Source organism: Triturus cristatus, chromosome 4_1, assembly GCF_964204655.1.
Source record: "Triturus cristatus chromosome 4_1, aTriCri1.1, whole genome shotgun sequence".
NCBI classification, from domain to species: domain Eukaryota; kingdom Metazoa; phylum Chordata; class Amphibia; order Caudata; family Salamandridae; genus Triturus; species Triturus cristatus.
The window spans coordinates 195,734,178-195,758,532 of NC_140585.1; the positions used below are offsets into that span (position 1 = coordinate 195,734,178).

The window sequence follows — 24,355 nt, forward strand, 5'->3', positions numbered from 1 at the left end:
TTTCAGTCATTTTCATCAAGAGTGCCAGGCGCCTCATGCAATACAGGCTATTTCCTTGGTCATTTGCCAGTTTTTTCCCAGTCTCTGAAGGTTATCTGCAGGGACTGCGGATCGTCATACACCCTAGGCTCACCGTCAAATAGGACCTTGAGAAGCGCTGGATATAACTTCGCATACTCAATTTAATGGTCATGTAATTTCCGTTTCAAGGGGATGAATTGTCGCCTGGCCTCCTGCACCTTGAGGGTAAAATCCGGGAACAGAGAGATGGAAGAGCCCTCATAGTGCAAAGTTCCCAGCTCTCATGCCTTACGCAATGCAGCATCTCTGTCCCGGTAGTTTAGAAGTTTTGCTATTATTGGCCGAGGTGGGGCACCAGGCCAGGGGCGAGGACCAAGCGAGCGATGTGCTCTCTCAACGACAAAAAGGTGGGAAAAAGTGTCTGCACCCAGAAGAGTGGTCAATAGTTTTTCAACGAATGTTTCCATATTTCCAGTTGCTGTAGATTTCGCCAGGCTTGTTATACGGAGGTTACTGCGACACGAGCGGGCCTCCAAGTCCTCAGCCCAATCCTGCAGTGAAGCCAAAGTTCATTCGATCCGCTTCCGTGTGCCGTCAGCGTCCGTCTGAGCTTCCTCTACTTCTACAATGCGATGCTCCGCCATGTTTATACGTTCTGAATGTTTATCTACCCTTTTGGACATCCTGTACATTCTGTAGGCCTGCGTATCAATCTTAGAGTCAATGGCCGTGAGCCCCTGCTGCATGGTCACAATGATCTGCTTAATGTCACTCACAGGACCGTCGGCAGGGGTGTCCGAGTCAGGGAACCTATTGTCTGCTGACTCCTCATGGCGCCAGGATTTGAGGTGCTCAAATGTGAGCTTAGGTTGGGATTTTCGGGCTTCCCCATAGCTAGATCCGCACTCCAGAAGAGTCTCCTGGATCAGGTCGCGAGACACATACCGGAGGTGGGGGGAGGCCGAAGAACCAGGCCAGGCAGGGCGACATGAGGTCCACAACTAGCAGATGTGGAGTGTCAGCCAGCTATCAATTGATCCAGCCAGAATGTGAGGGCTGTGTAAGGCCAGCATCCATGCAGGGGCAAAGAGAGGTGTTAAAAGTGGGACAGTGGTACCAGGGATCAGCATGCGACAAATCTAAGAAATGCAGCACTCGCCACCAGTCCCGGGGCGAAGGAGAGAGGGTGCCAGTGCGGCAGAATGGTGCTGACCCCAGGCACAGGGGTAAGCTCGGGTAAAGGGCCGGACCACGCCGCCAAATTGAAGAGAGTCCATGCCTCAGGCAGTCACTGTCCTCAAGTCTGGGGCGAAGTGCAGGAGAGGGGGCGAGCCGCAGGAGGAATCACACAGCAGCCCAGCGAGCAGTCACCAGCCCAGCTTCCCTGCAGTATGGTGTAGGATGTCCCACCTCCGTAGTGGCACCAGGATCTATGACCGCAGGGGAGCACAGATCAGTCCAGTCCCACAGGTGCTCCCCAGGGCCCAGCCCAGCAGTAGCGGCAGCGCCGCTCCCCAGACGCCGATGCGTTTAGCAACCAGGCCGCAACCGTCCACCTCCAAACAGTAGCGCCACAGATCCAGAGTCGCCAGGGGGTCCATTGCGGATCAGTAGCAGGAGCGATGGGGCCACCAGCAATCGTGGGCGAGTCCGGAGCTATCGCCGGCTCCTACACCCCGAACTCGAGTGGCAGGAGAGCCCGCAGGCATCTCTTGCGAGCACACAGGTCACAGGCCGTGCCGCGTCTCATGATGATTTCAGTGGAGCAGACAAAGTTGAAAGTTCTGGTCACAGCCCTGGACAGAGCGAGTGCTCAGAAGGGTAAATCCGTAGGTGCGGTGATGATTTAAGGCGGGGAGTAGCAGGTTTTTCGATGGATTGTGCGGTGTGTGGCAGAGCTCTCGATCAGAGCGGCCATTTTCGAGCAGGGCTAGCTCCGCCCCCCAATTATTTTTAGACTTTTAAAATGTTGTGTCAACTTTTAAATTAAATGTTTATGTACTGTATAATATTGTGAAATATAATTGTAAAACTGTGCTTTTATGGTTTTTCTGTGTTTTAAAATGAAAACCGAATAAAGCTAACTTTTGATTTGATTTGATTTATATAATTAGGATTTCTATTAAATTAGCAATTTTAAATTTTCCTGCCACAACTATAACTTAAGAGCATGGTCACAAATGCAATATTTATGGTGGCTTCCTTGGAAAAATAATTCTAGAGCTGTCTGCAGACCTGCACAGCAGCAAAGGTTCACAAAGTAGAAGCTGTGTTGTGATCTCTATGACTTATTGAACACAAGCTTGCTAAGACAAGAAACACAAACAAGCCATTGCTTTGAAATTCCCTTTTTGAGGTTCTTCAGATGAATAACATAGGAATGGACAGATGCAATGATTCAAAATATGTCCGGATTGTTCTTTCAGAGCTTAGTAAATTAATTAAGGCTTACCCCACTACTTGGTGTTGGGAGAGAAAACAATTAATTGTATAACGTTTTATCCTTGCCAGTTAATTAAAACTCTGCATTCTACCCACTAATAGGTCCAGGACACCCTCCAGTCATAGAAAGAGGGGCCCCGGATGTGGTGCACAGCCTGGCTGCTTGTTATGGAACATCCATGAATATGATTGAGGAGGAGCTGCAGAGCAAAGAAGTGGTGGACGAGGCAGTACCACCGAAAAACAAAACAGAGAGAGGGGCTATCCAGGAGCCCCAGCCTGTTAGTCTACCTGTGCTTGAGTCCTGGCCCATTGAGCCCAGCCTGTGGGCTTGCATGTGTTTGAGTCTCTGTTTCCTGGTCGTCTTGAGTCTGACGCCATTTTTCCTTGACCCCCTTGTGCCCGGAGTATTGAGGCACAATTTGCACTCCCACGGAAGGACAGTGCACAAGAGGGAAAGTTGAATGAGAAGAGATGGACTTCATGGATGAAGAATAGGGTGCAGGTACCCTGTCCAAGGTGCCAGCGATAGAGTAGGGATAAATAGATTGGTGCACTGGCTTGGACAATGGACAGGATTAGTTGAGGGTGTCCTCCAAGGAGGGATGGTGCCCTATCTTGAGTAAAGAGAATTTTTCCGGAAAGAGGTGGACAAGTAGCTCCACCGCCAGTGCTCAACAGCACCTACGCCAGATGAACAATAGGAGCCTGCCAGTGATGGCTCTCTGAAAGACACTGGAAGGAAGAGTTTTGCCCATCCCCCTGTTCCCTGGTTATCAATTCTATTGCATTGCATTTCTCTCCCAATTACCATGGATCCTTTTGGTCGTTCCATTATTGAAGAAGAACACCTCTTTACAGCCCCGCTGACTTATAGCTTGCTTGATAACAAGTTTACCTTGCATCTTACTCTATAATTAGGCTTTCCTATTTTCAGTTTCTATTTTTGGTAAATACTGGTGGGGGTTTGTCAATGTTTTCAAGTGATTTCAATATCTCAAAAAACAGTGGTTATCAGTGGTTACACATTTTTGCGCCATTAAAAACAACAGAAACAGTTTTTTCCAGTGTTTATGGAATGTTTTGCTTTTATTATTGCTTGCTTTCTGCACTGATAGCGCATGGTATATAGACAGCGCACTTATAGTGTATATGAGGTCCAAATAGATTTTTGCAAATTAAACTTATTGCGGTACACCATACAATACTTCTTCAGTGAGTCTTTGGCCATGTGCGCTCACTCTTTCCTTCCCATGTAAGCTTCTGTGAAAAGGCCCGTCTTAAGTGACAATGTTGACACTTAAGATGGGCAACACCAAAATGGCCAGTACACAATTTGTTAACTCTGGCCACTGACATAGCTTTCCATGCCAATACTAGCGTACTTGAATATTGAGATTCTCAGGGCAGGTTCTGCAACATTTGTGTTGAGCCGGGCGCTTATGCCCTCAGAGTTATTGAAACAGTCAAAAATGAAGCAGCACTTTTGAAACTACAGAGGAGATTCACCTTTATGGAAGGGATCAAGAACTTGTATAGAGTACCACGGTGAGGTTTCATTGACCTCAAATGCCATGGTTGGTGAAGTGACATTTCTAGGCATAATTGCAAGCCATTTCTCAAACATTGTAAAATAAAAGTTTGTGAATTGCTTTTCAACATTGCTTTGCTTACCAAGTGGCAAGCACTCTAACATGGAACATGTTGCAGTCCCAAAGTCACTAAAGGTCTCGCCCAGCCTACTGTCACGGAGATGTTTCACATCTACACCAATTACGCTGAACAAGTGGCAGACAAGGGTGTTTCAGACTCTAATTTTTTAGGTCTCGCCTAGACAGCGCTTGCTGTATACACTTTAGTGTAGAAGCTTTGTTTAAGCTCCGCCCACTCTCTGCCCATCATTTTTATTGGCTTAGATCAGTAAATGTTGCCTTCCAATTGGTTTAAGGCTAGTTAGTCCCGCCTCATGACGATTATGTCGTCATTTGTATCCTTATAAGGCTACTGGCCACTTTACTAACGCACTTTGTTATAGCATCACAACGTTACGCACGTGATGACGTGCTCTCTTCCGGGCCGGTGTTCTGTTGTTTCCAGCTCCCCGTCTGTAAGCGCTCCCCCCGCGTGTGTGTGAATGCCCATCATGCTTTTCCCCGGCTCCTCATAGCCCACTCAGTGCCCAACTTGTTCTGGCATGCAGCTTTATCACAACGTCGCACACGCGATGACGTGCTCTCTTCCTGGCTGGTTTTCCATTGTTTACAGCTCCCTTGTCTGTAAGGGCTCCCCACTTGTGTGTGCACATGCCCATCATGCTTTTCCCTGGCTCCTCATAGCTCACTTGGCGCCCAACCCGCTTGGCTGAAGAACAAAATGCAAACAATGGCTGCTTGCTTGGGCCCAGACTCTTGGCTAGTGAACTCGTGACCCTGACGGGGGTGTGGCATTAGTGCCGCTGCTGCTCTGCACTTCCAAATAGCTGTGTCAACAGCCCGTTCCTATTAAGTATGTAAATAGTGACTAATCTCTTGTTTTGTTTTCCTCCTGATAATTGCTTTATTTTTGTTTATGTTAATTTATAGTGTCTTGTTTTCTTTGCTATCCTGCGATGCTCTGGTGCATTAGGAGGCAGGAGACGGTGTGCGCGAGGGGCGGGGTGGGCAGCGCGTGCAGCTTGTTTCCACCTCTATTCCCCACTCCTCTGACCTCCAGCAATATGCCCAATGCTTTGACCGGGCTCCTCGTAGCCCACTCAGCGTCCAACCCGCTTGGGTGAAGAACAAAATGCAAACAACGTCTGCTTGCTGGGGCCTGGACTCTTGGCCAGTGAACTCGCGACCCTAGCAGGGGTGCCGGATTCATACCGCTGCTGCTCTGTCTATGACCTAAAGAGTGCTGCTCGTGTAGATCAATTCAACGTAGCTCCCTCTGTGCCCTCGCCCACACGTTGCGCAGTAGATCTGGCCAGACGGCAACAAACGCACTTCCATATAGCCGTCTCAACAGACAGTTCCAATTAAGTATGTAAACAGTGACTAATCTCTTCTTTTATTAACATTCCAGGCTCGCTTTGTTTTTCTCCTGATAATTGCTTTTGTTTTGTTTGGTAATTTATAGTGCCTTGTTTTCTGTGCTATCCCGCCATGCTCTGGTGCATTAGGCCACGGTGTTATTTTCAATGGACTGGGTCTGACCTTAGGTTAAACGGGTGCATGTAAAGATGATAGAGGGGTGTTCAACTGCCTCTCTCCTAAACTGTCTTTTCGTTTTCTTAGTTTATGCACCCCAATACCCCTTTTCATCTACTGAATCCCATCTACTATCGCAACTTTGGGGCTCCTTTTAACTTATTTTAACTGTCGCCTGCCCAAGATCAGGAAACAGGCATACCCAACCGGTACCTCCTCACCACTTCCTGTCAGTCAACAGCAACCCCCATGCCCGGCGTGCACACAGCTCTACCGACTGCCAGCCTTCCTGCTCCCGCGCGGTTACCCTGCGGTGCTGCCAAATTGGCTACATTCCCCACGTCTGCCCCACAACACGTTGTTCCAGCCATGGAGGTTTCCCACAGCCAGGTGCAGATAATCAGTACAGGGACCCAAAGGTATGTGGCATCGCAGAATAAGAACGGACGGGAGACAGGTAGGCTTTTTTTATTTATTTATTCCTGAGAATCTGTTTTAATCTTCTCAGTCCTCGTCATCCACGTTGTCGGGGTCAGTCTACAAAGAAGCTGCTTATCTCCTGTGGTGCCATATTATTTAAAATATTCCCAGCCCCACTGTAATAGTAGAGACGTGTGTAATAAAACAGTATCTTAAGGGGGACTACAGCTGTTGACTACTTTCTAACTGCCCGTTCCCGTTACTAATGCCAGGTTATGTCGGTACAAGGCTAATGATGAGCGTGTGATGTGGATGTATGGCTAGCAGTGTTACTAGCGCTTCCCGCTCACCCCTTGTCATAACAGACGCTATTTACAGCCCCGGGCCTGTAATCGACTAATTCATTGCTATAGGGTGTTTGAGTCCAATGTAGTGAAAGGAAGCCCAGACTACAGCACCCACAATGCGCTTTATTGTCACAGGAATGTCCACATTTACCAGTTCCAGGCTGGTGTGTCCAGGCCTTCAGATTCTTTGTCCTAGTAAGTTCTTGCCCTGTTTGTTTTTCTGGCGTTGGTATTCCTATTCACAGCTCGACACTTGTAATTTGTGATCGATCTTGAACTACAGATTGTGTCCCCTGGTCCTACTGCATCATCTGCTGTGTTTCCACTGACATTGCTTTCACGCTCGTGAGTTCATTGTTGCTTTTACACTTTTTCAGTGGAGTTCCAGAAACGTGTATCATTTTCTCATGTATTTATGACTACTTCCAGCTGGTGGCTTGCTGCCAAACCACAGTGTGGGTATGGGCAGTGGGTCTTGTGCAGCAGTTGTGATTGTCTGTGGTGTTCATTCAGTTGCATAGATGGGTATGTCGTGGAATGTGTTGTCATCTGCTTCATTAGTTGTTTGGCAGCTTTTCTCTAAACCTAGTTCTTAGTTGAGGAGGGGTTTTAATGAACAGACTACAAAATTCGTAGATCACTTTACTGAAAGCAAGTACGGACTTGTCTGTATCCGCTTATGGACTTCTTTTTTCTCTTTAACTGTCTTGACAATAAACAACCAGTAGAGGTCAGTAAAATAGCAGAATTGCTTTCTGCTGAGGGATTTTATTTTTTTATTTTTCTGGCAAATGCCTCTAATTAACTTTCTTGATAGGAAACGACCAGCAGAGGTCAGTAAAGTACCAGAATCACTTTAGCATTCTCTACATTCCAGTCCATAGAAATTGTCTTCCATGAGCACCCATAGACAATAATATATATTTGCTAAAATCTTGTATTTTCAGTGATATGACCACTGAAGGCCCTGGTTTTATATTAAAATAGAGCTTTGGACTATACCATTTCCCACTAAAAGGCAATATTTCTCTCCATGTGTTCCCATAACAGGCGTGTCACGCAGTTTGGTGCTTACATTTCCTCTGTGTTAAAGAACAGTAGATTTTTCAGCACCCACGCTTATGTGCTAAGCAGCTAAATACATATAAGGTCCCAAAGGTGAGACTGATGCTTCGCAAATGCTTGTTTATTTTGTCCACTACTGCAGTTATGTTTTTCTGTAAAGAATGCAGTAGAGTGTACTTTTTTCAAATCACTATCAATATGTGACTAAAGATCCTCACATTTCTTGCCTTTGGCATCATCACTCAGCAAAAATTCTGTAAATGGTTTCCACATAGTCCAAGCTCTTCCTCCCGGCTACATAATTCATAGGCTAGATCGAACTAGTGGTAAAGGGGGTGGAATTGCTATCATTTAAAAAAACCACCTCATCTGCAGAACCTTTGGGAGCCCTCTTCTAGAATGTGAAAACCTTCATTTCTCAATAGGATTCACACCCACGCTAACTCTATCTGGGATCCTGATTTATCGTCCCCCAGGATCCATAGGCCAATTCTGCAACTCACTCGCAGAAATGGTTCCTAAACTAGCAAGCTTTACTACAAATGTCACCATTCTTGGAGATTTTAATATTCACTTCGATGACTCAACCTCAAAAACTGCAACTGAATTGATCTCAGACTTAGCGGCCTTACAGCTTATTCAAAAAGTACTGTCCGCTACACACTCAAAAGGACACCTCCTAGACCCCATTTTCTCGGGTCTGAAGGAGCTATCCTGTCAAGCCCCAACGCCTATCCCCTGGTCAGATCACTTTCTCATCCCCTTTTCCTGGTCTCCCACCCAGGCCTCTCCCCCAACCCGACTCGTACAAACTAAGTCCCGATGCTGGTCAAAACTTCCATTAGATACCTGGATCTCAACACTCGAGAGATCTAGGCCTGCTCCAGACTCCAATCCAGTAGCAGCCAATGAGAAATTTGGCAACTGGATTAACAGCACACTAGATTTAGTCCTTCCCAAAACAACAATCCAGTTGCATAAAGGACTTAATAAAGCAGCTTGGTATACTCCTAAACTGCGAGAATTAAAACAAATCTGTAAAAAGACAGAGAGAGGCTGGAGAAGGAATTTCTCCCCAGACAAGAAGAAGGAATATAAGGATGCTATTAAAATTTATAAAATTGAAATTAGAAATGCCCAAGCTCTCTACTACGAGGAGATCATAGCTTCTTCGGCCAACTCCCCCATGAAACATTCCAAATTGTCAAGAAACTAATGAATGTTCCCTCTCTCCCCGACTCCTAATCTCAGACCAACGCTGCAATGAAATGGCGGTATTTTTTTTATAACAAAATCAAGACTATTTACGGATCCTTCTCTTCCACCAAAAACCACAATCTCACCCACTGCGATAGGCCATACATAGAGGACAAGGAAACGCGCTTAGTAGCATTTCCTACAATGGATTATGATTGTCTGCTAGCCACTGCTGACCGAGTAAAAAGCGGGTCACCTAACGACCCAGCTCCACTTAGGAGTCTTAAACAAGTAACAGAGACAATTGGCCCGGTCATCCCGGTTATCCTAGACCTGATTAATTCATCCATTTCGTCAGGAGTAGTCCCTCCTCCTGGAAAAAAGCCACAGTCAAAGCTCTCCTGAAGAAATCCACCTTAGACCCTGTCTGCTTGGCCAATTATCGTCCTATTTCCCTTCTCCCGAGAATTAGTAAAATCCTGGAGAAACATGTAAATACCACACTCTCCACCTATCTAGAATGTAATCACCACCTCCGCCCAACTCAAACAGGATTCCGCCCCGGTCACGGCACAGAGACGGCTCTCCTGGCTGTCATGGAAGAATCAAGAAACATTCTCGATTTAGGAGGATCATCTGCCGTGATCCTTCTGGACCTGAGTGCGACCTTCGATACGGTCAATCACCGTATCTTAATCGACTGACTCAGAAATCTGGGTGTGTCTGGATTAGCCCTAACCTGGCTGTTGTCATTTCTGGATGGGCGATCCTTCCAGGTATTTGAGGGTGAAACCACTTCCAAACCTTCGCCACTTCTCTGTGGAGTCCCACAGGGCTCCTCTTTAAGCCCAACGCTCTTTAATGCCTATATGGCTCCACTGGCAGAGATCATACAGCCCTATGGAGTGAATATCGTAACATACGCGGATGATACTCAACTAGTGGTCTCACTCAACCACTTAGATACATCTTCCTCCTGCCTCCGTACTTGCCTTGAAGAAGTGGCCAAATGGATGAACCACTCCTACCTGAAGCTAAATGGCGACAAGACCGAGCTTATGCTCCTTGGTAACACAACGCTTTTTAGACCTAATGCGATGTGGCCGACTGCAATGGGATCAGCACCCATCCCTAAGTCAAACATAAAATGCCTGGGGTTCCGGCTGGATTCAGACCTTATTCTCAAAGTCCAAACCAGAAAGGTAGTCTCCTCCTGCTTTGGCATTCTAAGAATGCTACCTAAAGTACTTCCACTGCTTCCCTTTCAAGCTAAGAAACTCGCAGTCCAAGCGCTTATTTTATTACGCTTGGACTTTAGCAATGCACTTTACCTAGGTGCTCCAGAAGCAGTACTCTCCAAACTTCAAATGATCCAGAACTGCGCGGCAAGAATTCTCATGGGAATTCCCTACCGACAGTCAGCCAAACCTGCCATAGGTATCACCCACAAATTGCTAGAAGGGAATGGACCCAAGATCATCTCCCCCCTGGTCAAACCTTATCGAGCCAACAGACCTTTACGCTCAGATGAACTTCACTTGGCTTTTGTGCCAAGGATCAAAAGAGCCGGAAGCGGAGGTCGGCTCTTTTCTTATAATGCCGCCAAGCTTTGGAACTCTCTCCCCCTTCAGCTGCGAAAAGAGACTCACCACCTGATCTTTTCGCAAGCTGCTGAAAACCTGGCTGTTCCCCAGATGAGTCTCAGAAGCTTCTCCCACTTCTCAGCGCTGGGATGCACAAGGGTAGCCATGCGCTTTACAAATGCTACCTCATTCATTCATTCATTCATTCATTCACATGGATACTCTAGCATTCATAGCCCCTGGGACTGAGAACCATCAGCTAAGAGAAACAGTTGGGATGACTCTTTCCTTGATGCAAAACAAAGCATGAAATGAGAAATATTTACGTTTTAGTTCCTGTGCATAAGAAAACAGTGCACCAGAATGGAATGGAATAAAAAGTCAATCACATTCCTCATTAACCGTGAAGATTGTAAATATGCTTTCAGCATACCATCTAACAAGTGGCAAGGATCTCTTACAGAGTAGCACTTCAGCTCACGTATCAATTTTGACAGGTCATCACACAACTTTTTCATATACGTAGCTGGATCACTACAAATATAAACAATATCACTCCAATCTTTGTTGAATGTGGAAAGAACCATAAGCTAGCCTGGCTGATTAGGGCTGTTAGTCCGAAACCGGTCCCAGGATGCTTGTTTCCAGTCCAGGGAAGACATAGCTTGGCAGTTCGGGCTGGACTGTTCCCATGAGGCACAGATTCAAGACTGATTTGCATATATAGCTGTGTCTGAACTTGGGTGGCAAAATGAGCTAAAGAAGGACGATGGATTCAACGCAGATCCGTGACTGGAGGGGAGTGTCTGAAAAGTTTCAGTGCTCCGTCCGTCATCTCCTTGTGTTTGCTCCATTTCCACTCAGTGTCAGGTCCCAATAGGCCCAGTTTAAGTGGTTGTGCTGTGTTTTGGGAGGAGGAGTGTTTGCTATTGCTCCAACTCCCATCAGGCTCTGCCAGACACACACTCTTCCAATTCAGCCCAAACAGCCCACCTGGAACTCTTCTTTCCTGACAGTGAGTGAAAATGTCCTGGCAAGATGGCTGACACTGAGGACTGGTGTCTCACTTGAAGCCAACTTCCATCATAGCCTTGTGCTTCAAACACCAGTCCCCAGTGTCAGCCACCTTGCCAGTATATTTCCACTCACTGTCAGGAAAGCATTGTTCCTAGTGGGCTTGTTGGGCTGGGTGGTAGGATGAGTGTTTGCAATGACTACATCTCCTATCAGGCCCCGTCCTCCACTGACCTTCCCATCCATTCAAACCAGCCTACCTGGGACTCTGCTTTTCTGACAGTGAGTGGAAAAGTACTGGCAAGATGGCTAACACTGGTGACTGGAGCACAAAGCCTTGATGTGAGTTTGTAAAAAATTGTGTACATGGCAATGGTTTTAATCCTTTTCATTTTTATTGCAGGTATGTGGTTTATATGTATTACATACACATCACATGTTTATTAACTAATAGTTTGTTTGAATAAAAAAACTAACATTTATATTACTGTGACCATTGCAGACATGTCTGCAGAAGTGTAATTGCTAACTTGAGTGGAATGTGGAGTAGCTACTTACCAGACTCCATTCCTTCTGGTATCTCATACATGCTCTCCAGAGGAAGGATGGTACACTCCTTTTCATCCCAGGAGTAAAGTGCACAGGTAGTGCAGGAGGGCCACGACCAGTCCGTTGTGCATTTTCATGTGCTTCTGCATGCAGTTTTTTTACCCTCCTTCTCACATAGTACTACTTTCTCTTCATATCATCCAGAGAGCACAGGACAGGTGCTTCAGCATTCACCTTGTTGACTATCCTGTTCCACATCTTATTTTTCTGGCTGAGGGGGGGTCTGCTAGACTAGGATCCCGAATAAATGTGGCTCTACTTAGAAGATTTCATCTACAAGCACTATCAATTCCTTATCTTAAAAACATGAGAGCTTCTTCTTGGGCATGGTGAGGGATATGTGTGAGGGTGGGTGTGAGGGTGAGTGTGAATGAAAAATCGAGGGTGTGCTTAAGAAAAAGAATTTGAAAAAAGTGATATGTGCAAGTAGTGGTGTGAATGCACTGTGTGAGTGTGTGCAAGGGTGAGAGCAGGGAATGAACAAGGTCTTCTCTCTTGGGCTTCCAGCAGTATTGTGGAAGCAAATGATCATGCAAATTTTTTGGGTCTTTATATGTGTGAATTGGTGGGTGTGCCTACTATTTAAAGTATTTTTTGGGGGGCGCTCTCTATGCTTGTTGTTGTTTCTGATTTTTAGGTCTCGCCTGATCCAGCGCATGCTCTGGTCTGGCCGAGACATTTTGTGTACAGCTTTTTAAAGTGCTGCCTGTGGCCTAAAGCTTGCGTGCACGTGAGCGTGCACGCGCGCAGCGCCATGTGTCTTTCCTCCGCCGCGCTTACAGCGCGCAATCGCGATCACTTTCAATTTCGCGGCGGCCAAAGCTTGTTTATTTTAATACTTTTGTCATTCGCGGCAGCGTCACTATCGCAGCCGCGTGGCCAATACTTGTAATAAATAGCCATCGACCTCTGAATCCGTCCCAGTCCATTTGCACTCTTGCCTCTTGTTTTCCCTTCATTTTCTAACAGCAATGTCAGACTCCATATTTGTCATACTTTCTTTGTGCCCAAAGCTACTGATAAATTGAATTCTCTTTTGTCTTCAAGCTTTATTTAAAACTCTGTCCCGACGTGCTAAATAGGTCCGCTGTCTTTTCTGCTTGAGTAACAAGCCTGCATTTTTTCCTTCTGTTTATTTTGTAACTTTTATTCATATAAAGGCAACCTAAAAACGCAAGCATCAGTACTACGATATGGAAGTTAGGCAATATCTACATGGAGTACATATTTAAATCGTTATTTTTTCAACTTTTATCGTTTCATTTGTTGGAATTATACCAGTATCATATGAACTGTACAGGAAAGGCCTGCAAAAGCAAGCAAAACTATTTACTGGATACAGTGAATGCGCTCGTCATGGCGGTGGGCAAAAAATCAGAGTGAGGACTAGCACAATTAATGAACTCGCTTAGGTCCTCATGCCCCGCCCCCACGGACTACACGATGCATTAGACACACATAGGCCAAGAAACTCTGCATCATCTAGCTTTGTACCCCTGACAGTATCATTTATTTCCCCTTGTCTTCGGGAATGCTGCTCTTGGAACCTCCCGTTGAACATTCAGATTTTTTTTTTAAAACTGTAAATAAATATAATATTTGTTTTTAATAAGCATAAATCATTTTATTTTAAAGATTGGGTCCTTAAATTACAACATCCAGCGAGCTAAAGGTAATAGTTGTGTTATTTTCAGCCTGCATATGAAATCCTTTAAACTTTGCATTTAACCAAAGCGCAGCAATGCAAATTCAGGTAGCGCATGTCACTCCTGAAAAAAAGTAAAAATGTTAAAATTTAAAGTAATGCACAGAGACTGTGCGTCATTTAATGTATAAAGTAATTGCACATCTTTTAAAAGTTAGACTCTGTCAGTGCACCGGCCTGATTGTGCCAGCGCAGCAACGGGAGCTGTTCACAAGCCCTGCTCCTGCAGGTTGGCAAACAATATTGGGGACCGAACTGATGAAATCTAGAGACTCCCAAAGGCATTGGCAATAAGCCCTGGACAACACAATGGTTCTGGCTTTATTGTGCTAACAAATGCACAGACTGGTAAGGAGGATATTAGCGCACACTATTTGTCTCTGTGCCACGTCTTTATATGCCTTCTGTGTCTGTTGCCTGTTTTTCAGCTCCCACCGGTTGCGTGCTACCTGTTTTTAGGTCTCGCTGAGTCTCTTTGAGACATTTTGTAAGTGGGTTTTTAAAGTGCTTCCCCTGGCATAGAGCTACAGTGCACGAGGCGTGCACGCGCGCAAAGCAGCCATATGGCTTTACGTCGCTCTCCCTCGTAGCCCCTCTCCGCCCCCTTCCCTGCTGCTATTTCACACGTTTTCATCAGAACTCCCGCTTCTCTCCCCCACCCCCCCACCATCGCGTCTTGCGCATCCAATGCTTGTTCATTCTCCCCACACCATCGTGTTTTGCGCGGCCAATGCTTTTTGGGCTTCCTTTCACAAACAAGTGCTGGGAAACTGCCCTTCACATGTTCCGTGCAACTGTTCCATCAGACACAAATGCATAATCTCACTAGTGCAAATAAATAAATTACACTTGCAGGGACAGCTAGGCAGGCTACATTTACAGGCCTTCGTTCCTTACAGTGTATTAATAGTGTAAGTGGGTGTGTCGGTGTATTGTTCAAGGTGTGAAGGCCTGTTCCAACCCCTACAGTGACCTTTATTCACTCGTGACCTTTATTCTCTGCTGCAGGCACAGTGCCCCCCTGCGGGCCATTAATTGGCCCCCTTCGTGGCCATTGTCTGTGAACTGACTGCCAAGGGTTGGGCTGTCACTGGCGCAGTTCACACCTCCTTTCGGAAAGGGTGCTTGGCGCCTGTGGGTTGAGGAGAGTGGGGGCGGGGGAGGGGGGCTCAAGGTGAAACATCTGTCCCTCCCCTTCCAAGTGATTGTGGAGCACAGTTCAATGCTGGCCATCATGCATGCCACTGACATGCTTATTTTTTGCAGATTATACAAATGAAAGTAGATCATAGGGCTTGCACGACCAGTCCACTATGTCCTGTGGATGTGCATCTATCTGAATTTATAACTGCGTTTCGCTGAAACAATATCTGTGATATCTATCAGAGCTCTGCACACTAAAAAGAATAACGCAAACGTAAACATGGAAAGTGCGATTCGAAGTGAATGGAACTTCAAAGCACACAGAGCAGCAGTTAGCGCGCCTACACACAAGTCTTCTCAGTGCTGTTTACTGAATCTCTGTTGCACACAGTTGGGAAACGCAGCTGGTGAAAAGACCCTTTTATACCAGCAGCCGTACATGGTAGTCCCATGTCAACCCTTGTTTGGCGCTGATGCGGTTCTTCAGCTGAACAGGCAGCTTGCGCTTCACGAGGGATGTCTGTGAGCCCACGCTGCAGCGGGTTACATTATTAACACGAAAATGTCCCTCTTCTCACAATTGTCCAACACTTGTGAATGTACCGGGGTAACAAGGGGTGTCTTAGAGCCGGAGGACGCTGTCGGAATTCACTGCAGGCCCCTTATGCAGACATTCACAGACTCGGCTTTTGGTTGCGCACAGCACAATGACCCTCGTTGTTTTTGTGTGTGTAGCGCTACATATCGCACCAGTGGTGTCATTGCGCTTCAAACGTTGGTTACTAGGAGAGCAACCTAAAAGTGAGATGTTAGGATAGTGCCAAATTGTTATGAGAGTAGAAGCTTGGTTAATAAGGCGCTGCTTTAATTCGGGTGGATCATGACAAGCTCATTGTGGCATGTTGAAGAGCGCTGTGAAAATTCCACTTCACCAGTAGCGAATGGTTTCAATTGGATTGCACTGCCCTTGTTTAACCCATTGCACTGTATAGTCTAGTGGCAAAAACCTGTATTATGTTACAGCTCAAGCCATTTTTAAATGGACTTTTGGAATTTCTGTCTCGATCTTGCACATTTTCCCACTATCCTTCATGTAAAGTTTACTGATGTCCTTGACTTTAACATGCCTCTTTAAACAAAGGGGAGAACCCAAACTGATAACCCTCTGGCATCTGGGTACGTAAACAATGGAGAAGAAAAAAATAATGCCTCGGGACTAATGCTATACCTTTAATTTGGTGACGAGACAAATGAATTATCTCCTCCCTTGAGTTATATATTTCCTCAGTGTAAACTTAATTGTCATTATTTTATATGATCGTCAACGGCAATTCCAACTCAAGAAAAAATGTATCTTAAACATCTGGGTTACGTATGTCTAAGTCTATTTATTTTTATACTTCAGCACAAATGTATAAAGATTAATCTTTTAGATATATATACATAAACATTTACAATATTTACAATACTATTTTTTAAGGACAAAGAAAAAAATGAACATATACATATCGAACAAGCCCTATTAATCAATTAGGATGTCTATGAAATCAATTTGTTAGAACATTCCTTATTATCGAAGATCACTCCTAAAGAGACACTTAGAGATCTTATAATTATGATCTCCACATTCATTAAAGTACTCTTTAAACTATACTCAAAACCACAAACAATCCAATGAGTGTCTTCAAAATCGTTGTCGACGCGTTTCAGCCAAGAAAATCTTTAGGCCTCATCAGGACTAGGGCACATGTATATATAATCTCATTGAGTTCAATCTATAGGAACAAATTAAATATTCCTATTATCAATTCGTACGTGAGTTCTGATTGTAATATGTCATTATTTACACTATATACACATAGAAACAATGGAGCAGGTCATGTGACTAAGAAACTACATTCAATGCAAAGTACTGAAGTGGCGGGCAAGAACCCAGAATTACAAACTAAATTAAACTAAGAACACCCCATAGTGAACTAACACCATTGTGTACAGGTTCTGCCTTATCTTAAAGGTGGTGAATATATGTGTACATATATTTTAGGACTGTTCCCTTAAGACTAATCTACACTCTTTACATCCAATGAATGGTATAAGATCCCACGACATATATTACCTCTTTTCAATAAACTTTTTCAAGGGTTTCGCCAAGCTACTAAACGAGTACCATATCTTCGTTCCCTCGATCTAAGAGCGCTGTAATCAAAAGAATAATATATTGTAGTAGGCTAACATATAGCAGTCCCGAGCGCATATGTAAAATCTCTTTGACTTACTAGTTGATTTTAACATGGGCAGGAGTTTGTGAGGTTGCTCTTTCCCATTTATTGTTCACTGTTAATGTAGGTCTGAGTTAAAAAAATTAAGACGCTGTGAGCATTAATCGTCATGAGAAATTTCCAAACCCAATGCAAGCATCTTACACTGTATGCAAGTCAGCGTTGTCTTCATTTTGCTCTCTTAGTTACAGATCAACGACATTGGTGAATTTCCAGACATAGCCCCTTAGCCTAGTTTTTATAAGCCTAATGACATTAGGAAAGGGGTTCACAGTGTGTTATGCACTTTAAAAACAAGCATTGGCATAGCCAATAGGTCTCGCCTTTGGGACCATATAAGTGTTTAGCAGTGCAACAGTTGATGTTGTTGCACCAAGGATATTGTGCTGCATAACTAAATACTTATAAGGTCCCAATAGCGAGACCTATTGGCTATGCCAATGCTTGTTTTTTTTAAGTCTTGGCTGGCAATAGCAGTGCATGCGCTGCACTCGCCATGCGAGGGCCTTTTGTGATCGATTCAGCCAAAGCTAAATATGCACGCGTACGGATGAACACAGATGTGCACGCGCACGCTGATGTGGACAGGCCGACACCATTTTGTTTAAATTATAAGCACTAATGCTTGTTAGTCCTGCCCCGTTCATGTTGTCCTTGTTCCCGTTGCCAGCAGTGATTTTGTTTAAAACTAATGCTGGTTTTAAGTGTGCTGTGGCGGGACACCCCAGGACACACTGCAAGATGCTGTAAGCTTCCCTCTGCTTCCTGCTGCCCCTGATAATGGGTGAGTGACGGACAAGCGCGCGGGCGGTGGGGGCTGAGGTGTGCTCCCGGTCCCTGTGAAGTTAGTGCTGACAGATAGCCTCCTGCTGCCTTGTTTCACTTTGATAGAATGTCATAGATCGTGTCCTTGTGCCTGCTCAGTACAAATGAAGTACGTTTATAATTATAGCCGAGAGTTGGCCACGAGCACCATGAATCATTGTTGGTCCAGGGGCTCTCCCTGGCGGGCTTGCCCTTCTTTGTACGTGTGCATGCGCTGTATGTTGTTTGTTGGATTTATAACTGCTCCCGTCTCTGAATAAACGTACGTGTGCCAAGATATCGTGCTCAAGAAAGTAGGCGCGAAGAAGGGCAGCCGCTAGCAACAGCATAAACAAACGGTGAGTGAATGCGGTGAGACGCACCAGTGATGTGGCAAATCTCTTAGTGAGAGGTTAGGCTTGTAGAGACGCATTGCTCTCCGCACATACCTGTGTCAAGTCACGTGGAAACAACTTTTTTTTTCAAGTCATATATGTGTCTACTCTGAGAGGAGGGATTTTGTGAAAATTCCATCCAAGGTGTTCTGATCAGCGGGGTTTGCCACATCCAGACTCCTCGTTTTGATTAACATTCTATAGTGCGATATTATAGTTTTTTTTTTTGTGAAAGGAATGTTTCACTAGTCAGGAATGTGGATGAGCCGTCCAGTCATGTATTTTAAATTATTATTTAAGTACATATGGTGAATCATCATCTACGCAATGTCAAATGCTCCATAAAAGGCAGTCTTTATTCAGTGTGAAATGTATCTTTTTTGTAAGAAAAGTGACAATTTCATTGTGGCGCATTTTCGGGCGACATATTTCATATCTGTAGAAAAATGTCGCGTCCTGGGAGGTGGTTGTGACGCGAGTATTTCCAATATGTATGTGCCACCCAAAGCAAAAGAAATATGTTTGTGTGGGAAATCATTGATTGCTTGAAATAGAGTGAAGATACTTTTAAACTGTAATTTAAAAAAAATTATATTCAGCATAGGACATAGTAAGTGGTGTGGCCTAATGTCTAGGGCGGTCGACCTCGGAGCCGGGGAACTGGGTTTGAGTCTCGGCATGGACGCTCAAGATTCCGTGATTCTCGGCAAATCTCTAAATCTCCCCATGCCTAACAAAAAAAAGCATCGAAAATGCAATAGGTCTCGCCTTTTATTAAGTTAAAGCCATTTGCTTTGCTATACAATACCATTAGCAAAGCAAATGGCTTTAACTAAATCAAAGGCAAGACCTATTGCATTTTCAATGCTTGTTGTATTTTACACTTGCCATGTAAAACAGAAACCGACACAGTTCTGCAACTGCAGCAGATGCATCCTAATCTCTTAGGCAGGATAACCGGAATGCCTATGGGATAACCTTTCAAACCAACTCAGTCGGATCGGCCTGGTTTCCAAACGACACGGTCAGGCAGAATGGTTTCTGACTGACGAGGTCGAAGTTTTACCTGCTGTGGATCATAATACGGCAGTTGGAGAGGTCACAGTTGAGTTGGTTGGAATGTTTCCGAGGACAAGTCGGTGGGACGGCCTTAATCTTTTCCTCAGAAACTTGCGAAGTTGCCAGAACAGCCTGTGAGTAATTTAGCTTTGGACATTTCTGGTCTGTTTGGAGCGAGATGGAGAATACTAAAGAGTGTCATTTTAAAGTTGGATTATTAGTCCAAGAAGGTGCTCGAATTCACGAAACACATCTTAAATTGAGAATTAAATCCTGAGGAATTAGTCACCAGCAATGAACCCAGCTGGTACCTAAAGAGATGGGCAATTATCTTTTTCAATTTGGTGTAAAACATTCAAGAACATTGATTTGCCACCCCAGTAGTAATGGTCTGGTGGAGTACTTTTACAGGTTGGTGAAGGACCGTTTCCAGTTGGCATTAATGAATGATTTGGAGTGTGGGATGGCATGAGGAGTGATCCAGTTGGTAATGTGAACCCTCCTGAGGTTGGTATGGGGAGTCACTCCTTTCATGTTGCTGAGAGGAAAAGTATCTGAGAGTTTGAATTATGAATGACTATAAATGAAATCTGTTGTTCCTGCTATGTTGAGGAACGCCTGTGATGTGTGGAAGGGGATGCAGAGGAAATGGGAGTGTGTGGGGAAGGTGGTTGCTTCAGTTGTTTAACAACCTGCATGCGGATTAGAAGAATGGGTGTAGGGGGTCACAAAGGAAAGGGCGGGTTTCTCGCCTAGAGCAGGTGAAGGAGGTAAAAAGGTATGTAGTAGTATCTCCATCAACTCTACTAGAGTTGTCTACCGTCGAATGACTTTAATTGCACATAACGTATATGGTCATGTTGATTCAATTGACTGAGACTTGTAATACATACTAACTTGGTTGTGGTACGATTCTTGCTCTTCTTAAGTCTCTAAATAAATTATTATTTTTACGTAACAAGGAAGAATATTGATTTGTGATTGACAGCAATGCATGTTGAATTCTCCGTAAATATTACTTTGTCTCTTTTCTGCAGGGATGATCAGCCAGCATTTCAATTTTCTGCATTCAGTGATGCTGAAGCTGAGCTGGTGAATGCCTTCTGGATAAATGGGGGGAATGAGAACAGCCTTAAAATAGTCCGCCAATGCATCCAGAACCTGCCCAACTTGTGCATGCGGGACCCAGGAGGGAAGCCCATCTCCTGGTTCGTCATGGACCAGACAGCAGAAATAAGGATGGGATACACTGTGCCAGCATATCGAGGCAGGGGGATCTTCACTAGTCTCCTCATACCCTTCATTGTCTCTCTCCATCTACAGTGGGATGATTTCCCATATCACCTTATCACCAGCAAGCAGAACGTCCAGATACTCAGTGTGGCACGAAGAGTGGGTTTACGCACAGCCCCTTGTGAATACTTGAAGTGGATTTGTAGGCCTCAAGGGAGGGAAACACATATTTACCACAGGAGAGGTTTTCCTAAAGGTACTCCAACTGTGTCATCTCGCATGTGTTCACAGCTTCCTTTTACCATATTTAGATATTTCTTAAAATAGGATGCTGGGAATCAGACTTCACTGATGGCACTCAGAAGCAGCCTGCAAGCAACAAGTGGTCCCTTGAAAAACATCAATAAAAACATCAATTAATATTTAAATTGTGAAGAATGCCCTTATGAATCAATATTGACTGTCATCCTGTCACCAAAGCAGGACCCCATTAAAAACATAAAGCACATAAGACTGGTATGTCAAAAAGAGTCAATAAGAGGAAATATCAGCTAAATCCGGGTCACTCTGCCATTTTATCCTAAAGGCGAAATCCTGTTGGGGCACACATGAAGACTGCTCGATGCATGAAGACTGCTTGATAAATGCTGGGGCTGCCTTAAAAAGGCTAGTCAGTCCTCTAAGGATTGTGACACATTTCTTTTTCAGGTGTCTCTCCTGCTCCCAAGCAGGCCGACCCTCCCACCCCTGCAAATTGTAGGCAGTGCTGGAGGGGGATGTGTGTGAAGAGGCCTGCTAATGGGTGTGTGTATGTGTGGTGGCTGCTAACATAATCTCATTTGCCCCCTCTTGTGACATATCTAATGCAAGCACCATGACAAAGAATGCAATTTCATAAAACAAATAAGGTCATCTGATTCCAAAGACAGAGACTATGAGTTTTTACTTAGAGACAGGAGTGACAACCCACGAGGCCCATTTTTCTTGCCATAAGGGAAAAGGATACACTGAGAATCCACTGTGATCACTTAGCAGGTAAAAAGACTGTTTTCCTGGAGACCCCTCACCCACCAGGATTGCCCCTAGGTGGCATGCTTCCTCATTGGGGTTCATCCCAATCCCTTACGGATTGAGGCGTGATGTGACTAAACGATTAAGCAGAAGCCTTACTGGTATTGACTAGAAACGGGGGGAGTGGAAAAAAGTAAAGTTAAAAATACCTAACTAGTGGGCTACTATTGTATTCCCGCACCTAGCTGGTAAGGTTAAAAGGAGGGGCTATTACTGAAAACTGAGATTATAATGAGTCTAGTTGTCACAGTAATAGGTAGTCAACATGTTTCGAGCTGTTCCCGTATTGGCTCTGACTCAGGACCACACAGGGACCAGTCCCGTTGGTGCACTCCGAATGAATCCTTAAATAAGGACACTCACATACATACCCACTGTGCATGCACTTAATATACATACAGTTGTCTCAGAATATCCTGTATCTGTAAAAAAAAGGAAAAGGTGTTAAAAAAAACATGCCTGTCAGCATGGCTGACAGGTCACAAAGTCCATCTAGAACCAGGATTGTGTTTCACCCAAATATTGTGGGTGCCCAACAGGTCTAACAAGTAATCACTCTTTAGCATGTATATTGTAGTCAAACTTAGTGGTTGTGAAAAAATACACTCGTTAGACAATATGAGACAAGACAATACATAAAACATAAAGGAAATTAAATAAAGTTAAATACTCCTTCACATACTTAAAATACACTACGCTACAGCGTCATGGTCAAAACCAGGGTCGAGGGGTCTGTAGTCACACCTTGTTGGTAAAGAAATAAATATCTCAATCAAGGAATTGTACCGCAGATGACCGTACAACTGTGTATTTCTAAAACCAGGCTGCCGCCGTTTTTAGGAAAGAATATCCCTTAAAGGCTTCCCGTAACTTACTTTGTCAAGACCGCCTCGGGCAATGCGGCTAATCTCTACCCTCGGGACCACATCATGGCATATTGCTGCCTCGGTCCTTGTTTTATGACATGGATCATGCCTGTGAGGCGCGAGCGTGTCAGGACTCAATGTTTGGAAAAACTAAGAGGCACATTTTCCGCATGGCTGCTACTGGTGGCGTAGCATAGGAGCCCTGTTGGGGGTATGACTTCAGGGGGAAAAAAGAGTGTAAATTAGCTATGCTTCAATCATTTCATGGAAAAATTCTTATGACAGTTGCTTCTTTGAACGACGGGATGCTGAGAAGGATGGACCTTAGGTAATACTATCGATAGTATACGTTGAGCGTTGTTTGACCCGAAGCAAACACTATGTGGTCAGTGATCATTATAAATAATCACTAATTGCTGGCTCATGAGTCAGCCTTATAGTTTTTATTTCTGTGTGTAAAACAGGCAGACCGGATGATTTTGGAAGCATCAACTTTCAGGCTCCTAAGTCCTAATTGCAGGAAACCAGAGTTCCAGTCATATCCAAAAATTAAAAATTAAAAACATAGGGACAGATTTACAAGCCCCTTGCAACACTTTTACGCCGCCGTTGCGTTCTGTCGCAGTGTGGGCGTTATGTCAGAGGAAAGCCTCGATTTCACTCAGTCACTTTACCGACGCAGCTGCGTCAAAACCTTGCGCCTGCTTGAAGCAGGCGTAAGGCGTGATGCAGCATGTTGGCGATTGGCCGGGCTGGAACTGTGCTGGAGTTGCGTCGTGCCCGTGACACGACTCTCGCACTGCGCCAACCTTACACTGGCAGATACGTCACGCATCTGCCTATCAGTGCGCACGGGTAGTTTTGCGTGACGTATCTTTCTTGGCGCATCCCTGCTGATTTACAGGGGTGCGCCAGAAGTTGTAAATCTGCCCCATAGTTGGATATGCCTACTGACTAAGTTTTCTGGATCTAAAACCTTAGAGGCATCAAGTATTGTAGGTGTACTTTTAAAGAAATGACAACAGGTAATTGTCATAATTTTCGTGTGGAAGATGGAGGTTATTTTCAGGAGGTTATGATACCCTTTCTGAATTCAAGTGTATGAGGCTAGGGTTAACTGAAGAGGCCCTACGGGATATTATCATGGAGTCCCTGGGTATATGTTCGGAGCTTAAAAACCCATCGCTGTTCTTTTTCAAGAATGTAAACTGAAACAACCAGGTACAGTATTGCTGTGCATAAATAGTAGACCGCCGATCGAACCTGTTAAGAAAAAAAGACAGACACTCATGTTACCTGCGGCAAAATGCATTAATGATCCTGTAAACAATGTGTTGAGCTTGCATACACCATCAAACCGTCTGTATCTTTTAGATTGGAAAAATTATTACACAAAAGAGACACAAGGCACCACCCACTAATGACCTAATCTGTGGACTGAAAGGGGTGCAATGTTTTTCAGTGCTAGATTTCAATGCAGGCTACCATCAGTAGGGAATGTGGCAGGCTATGTAGAGAGCTCCTAGCCTGCCACACATGCACCTGCATCAGCTTTCACACTGGCCATGTGGTGTATCTGGCCAACTTCTCAGGCACTGAAGGTCCTGTCCTGACTCAGGTCCTGTCCTGACTCAGTGTCTCATCATGCCAAAACAAGAACTCCCAGCCAGTTGCAATTAAATATTGGGCTCCATTTTTGTTAAGTTGTACTGTGGGCTTTGCTCCTCAGGCATTTCTTGTCTCAGGCATATATTACTTAGTCCTGATGATGATCCCTAGATTTTTGAATCGGATCGAAACATCGTCGACCTGTATTACCATAACTATCACAATGTCCTGTTAATTACAATAGCATTGTTGCCTGACTGGATGTGACAGTAACTCTTTACCTAGTCACTAGTTAATGTCTGAGTT

At 44.7% G+C, this 24,355-nt stretch overlaps 1 protein-coding gene across 3 annotated transcripts in view; it reads left to right on the top strand.

Moving 5' to 3' along the window:
• Positions 1–22,001, top strand: part of LOC146854004 (glycine N-acyltransferase-like) — a 208,007-nt gene extending 186,006 nt beyond the window's left edge. For all 3 annotated transcript variants that reach the window (XM_085651869.1, XM_085651870.1, XM_085651871.1), the window contains one exon: positions 20,309–22,001. In XM_085651869.1, the coding sequence (XP_085507995.1) occupies positions 20,309–20,831 (523 nt within the window). In that variant the 3' untranslated portion in view covers positions 20,832–22,001. The remainder of the gene's footprint in view (positions 1–20,308) is intronic.
• Positions 22,002–24,355: the final 2,354 nt, after the last annotated feature.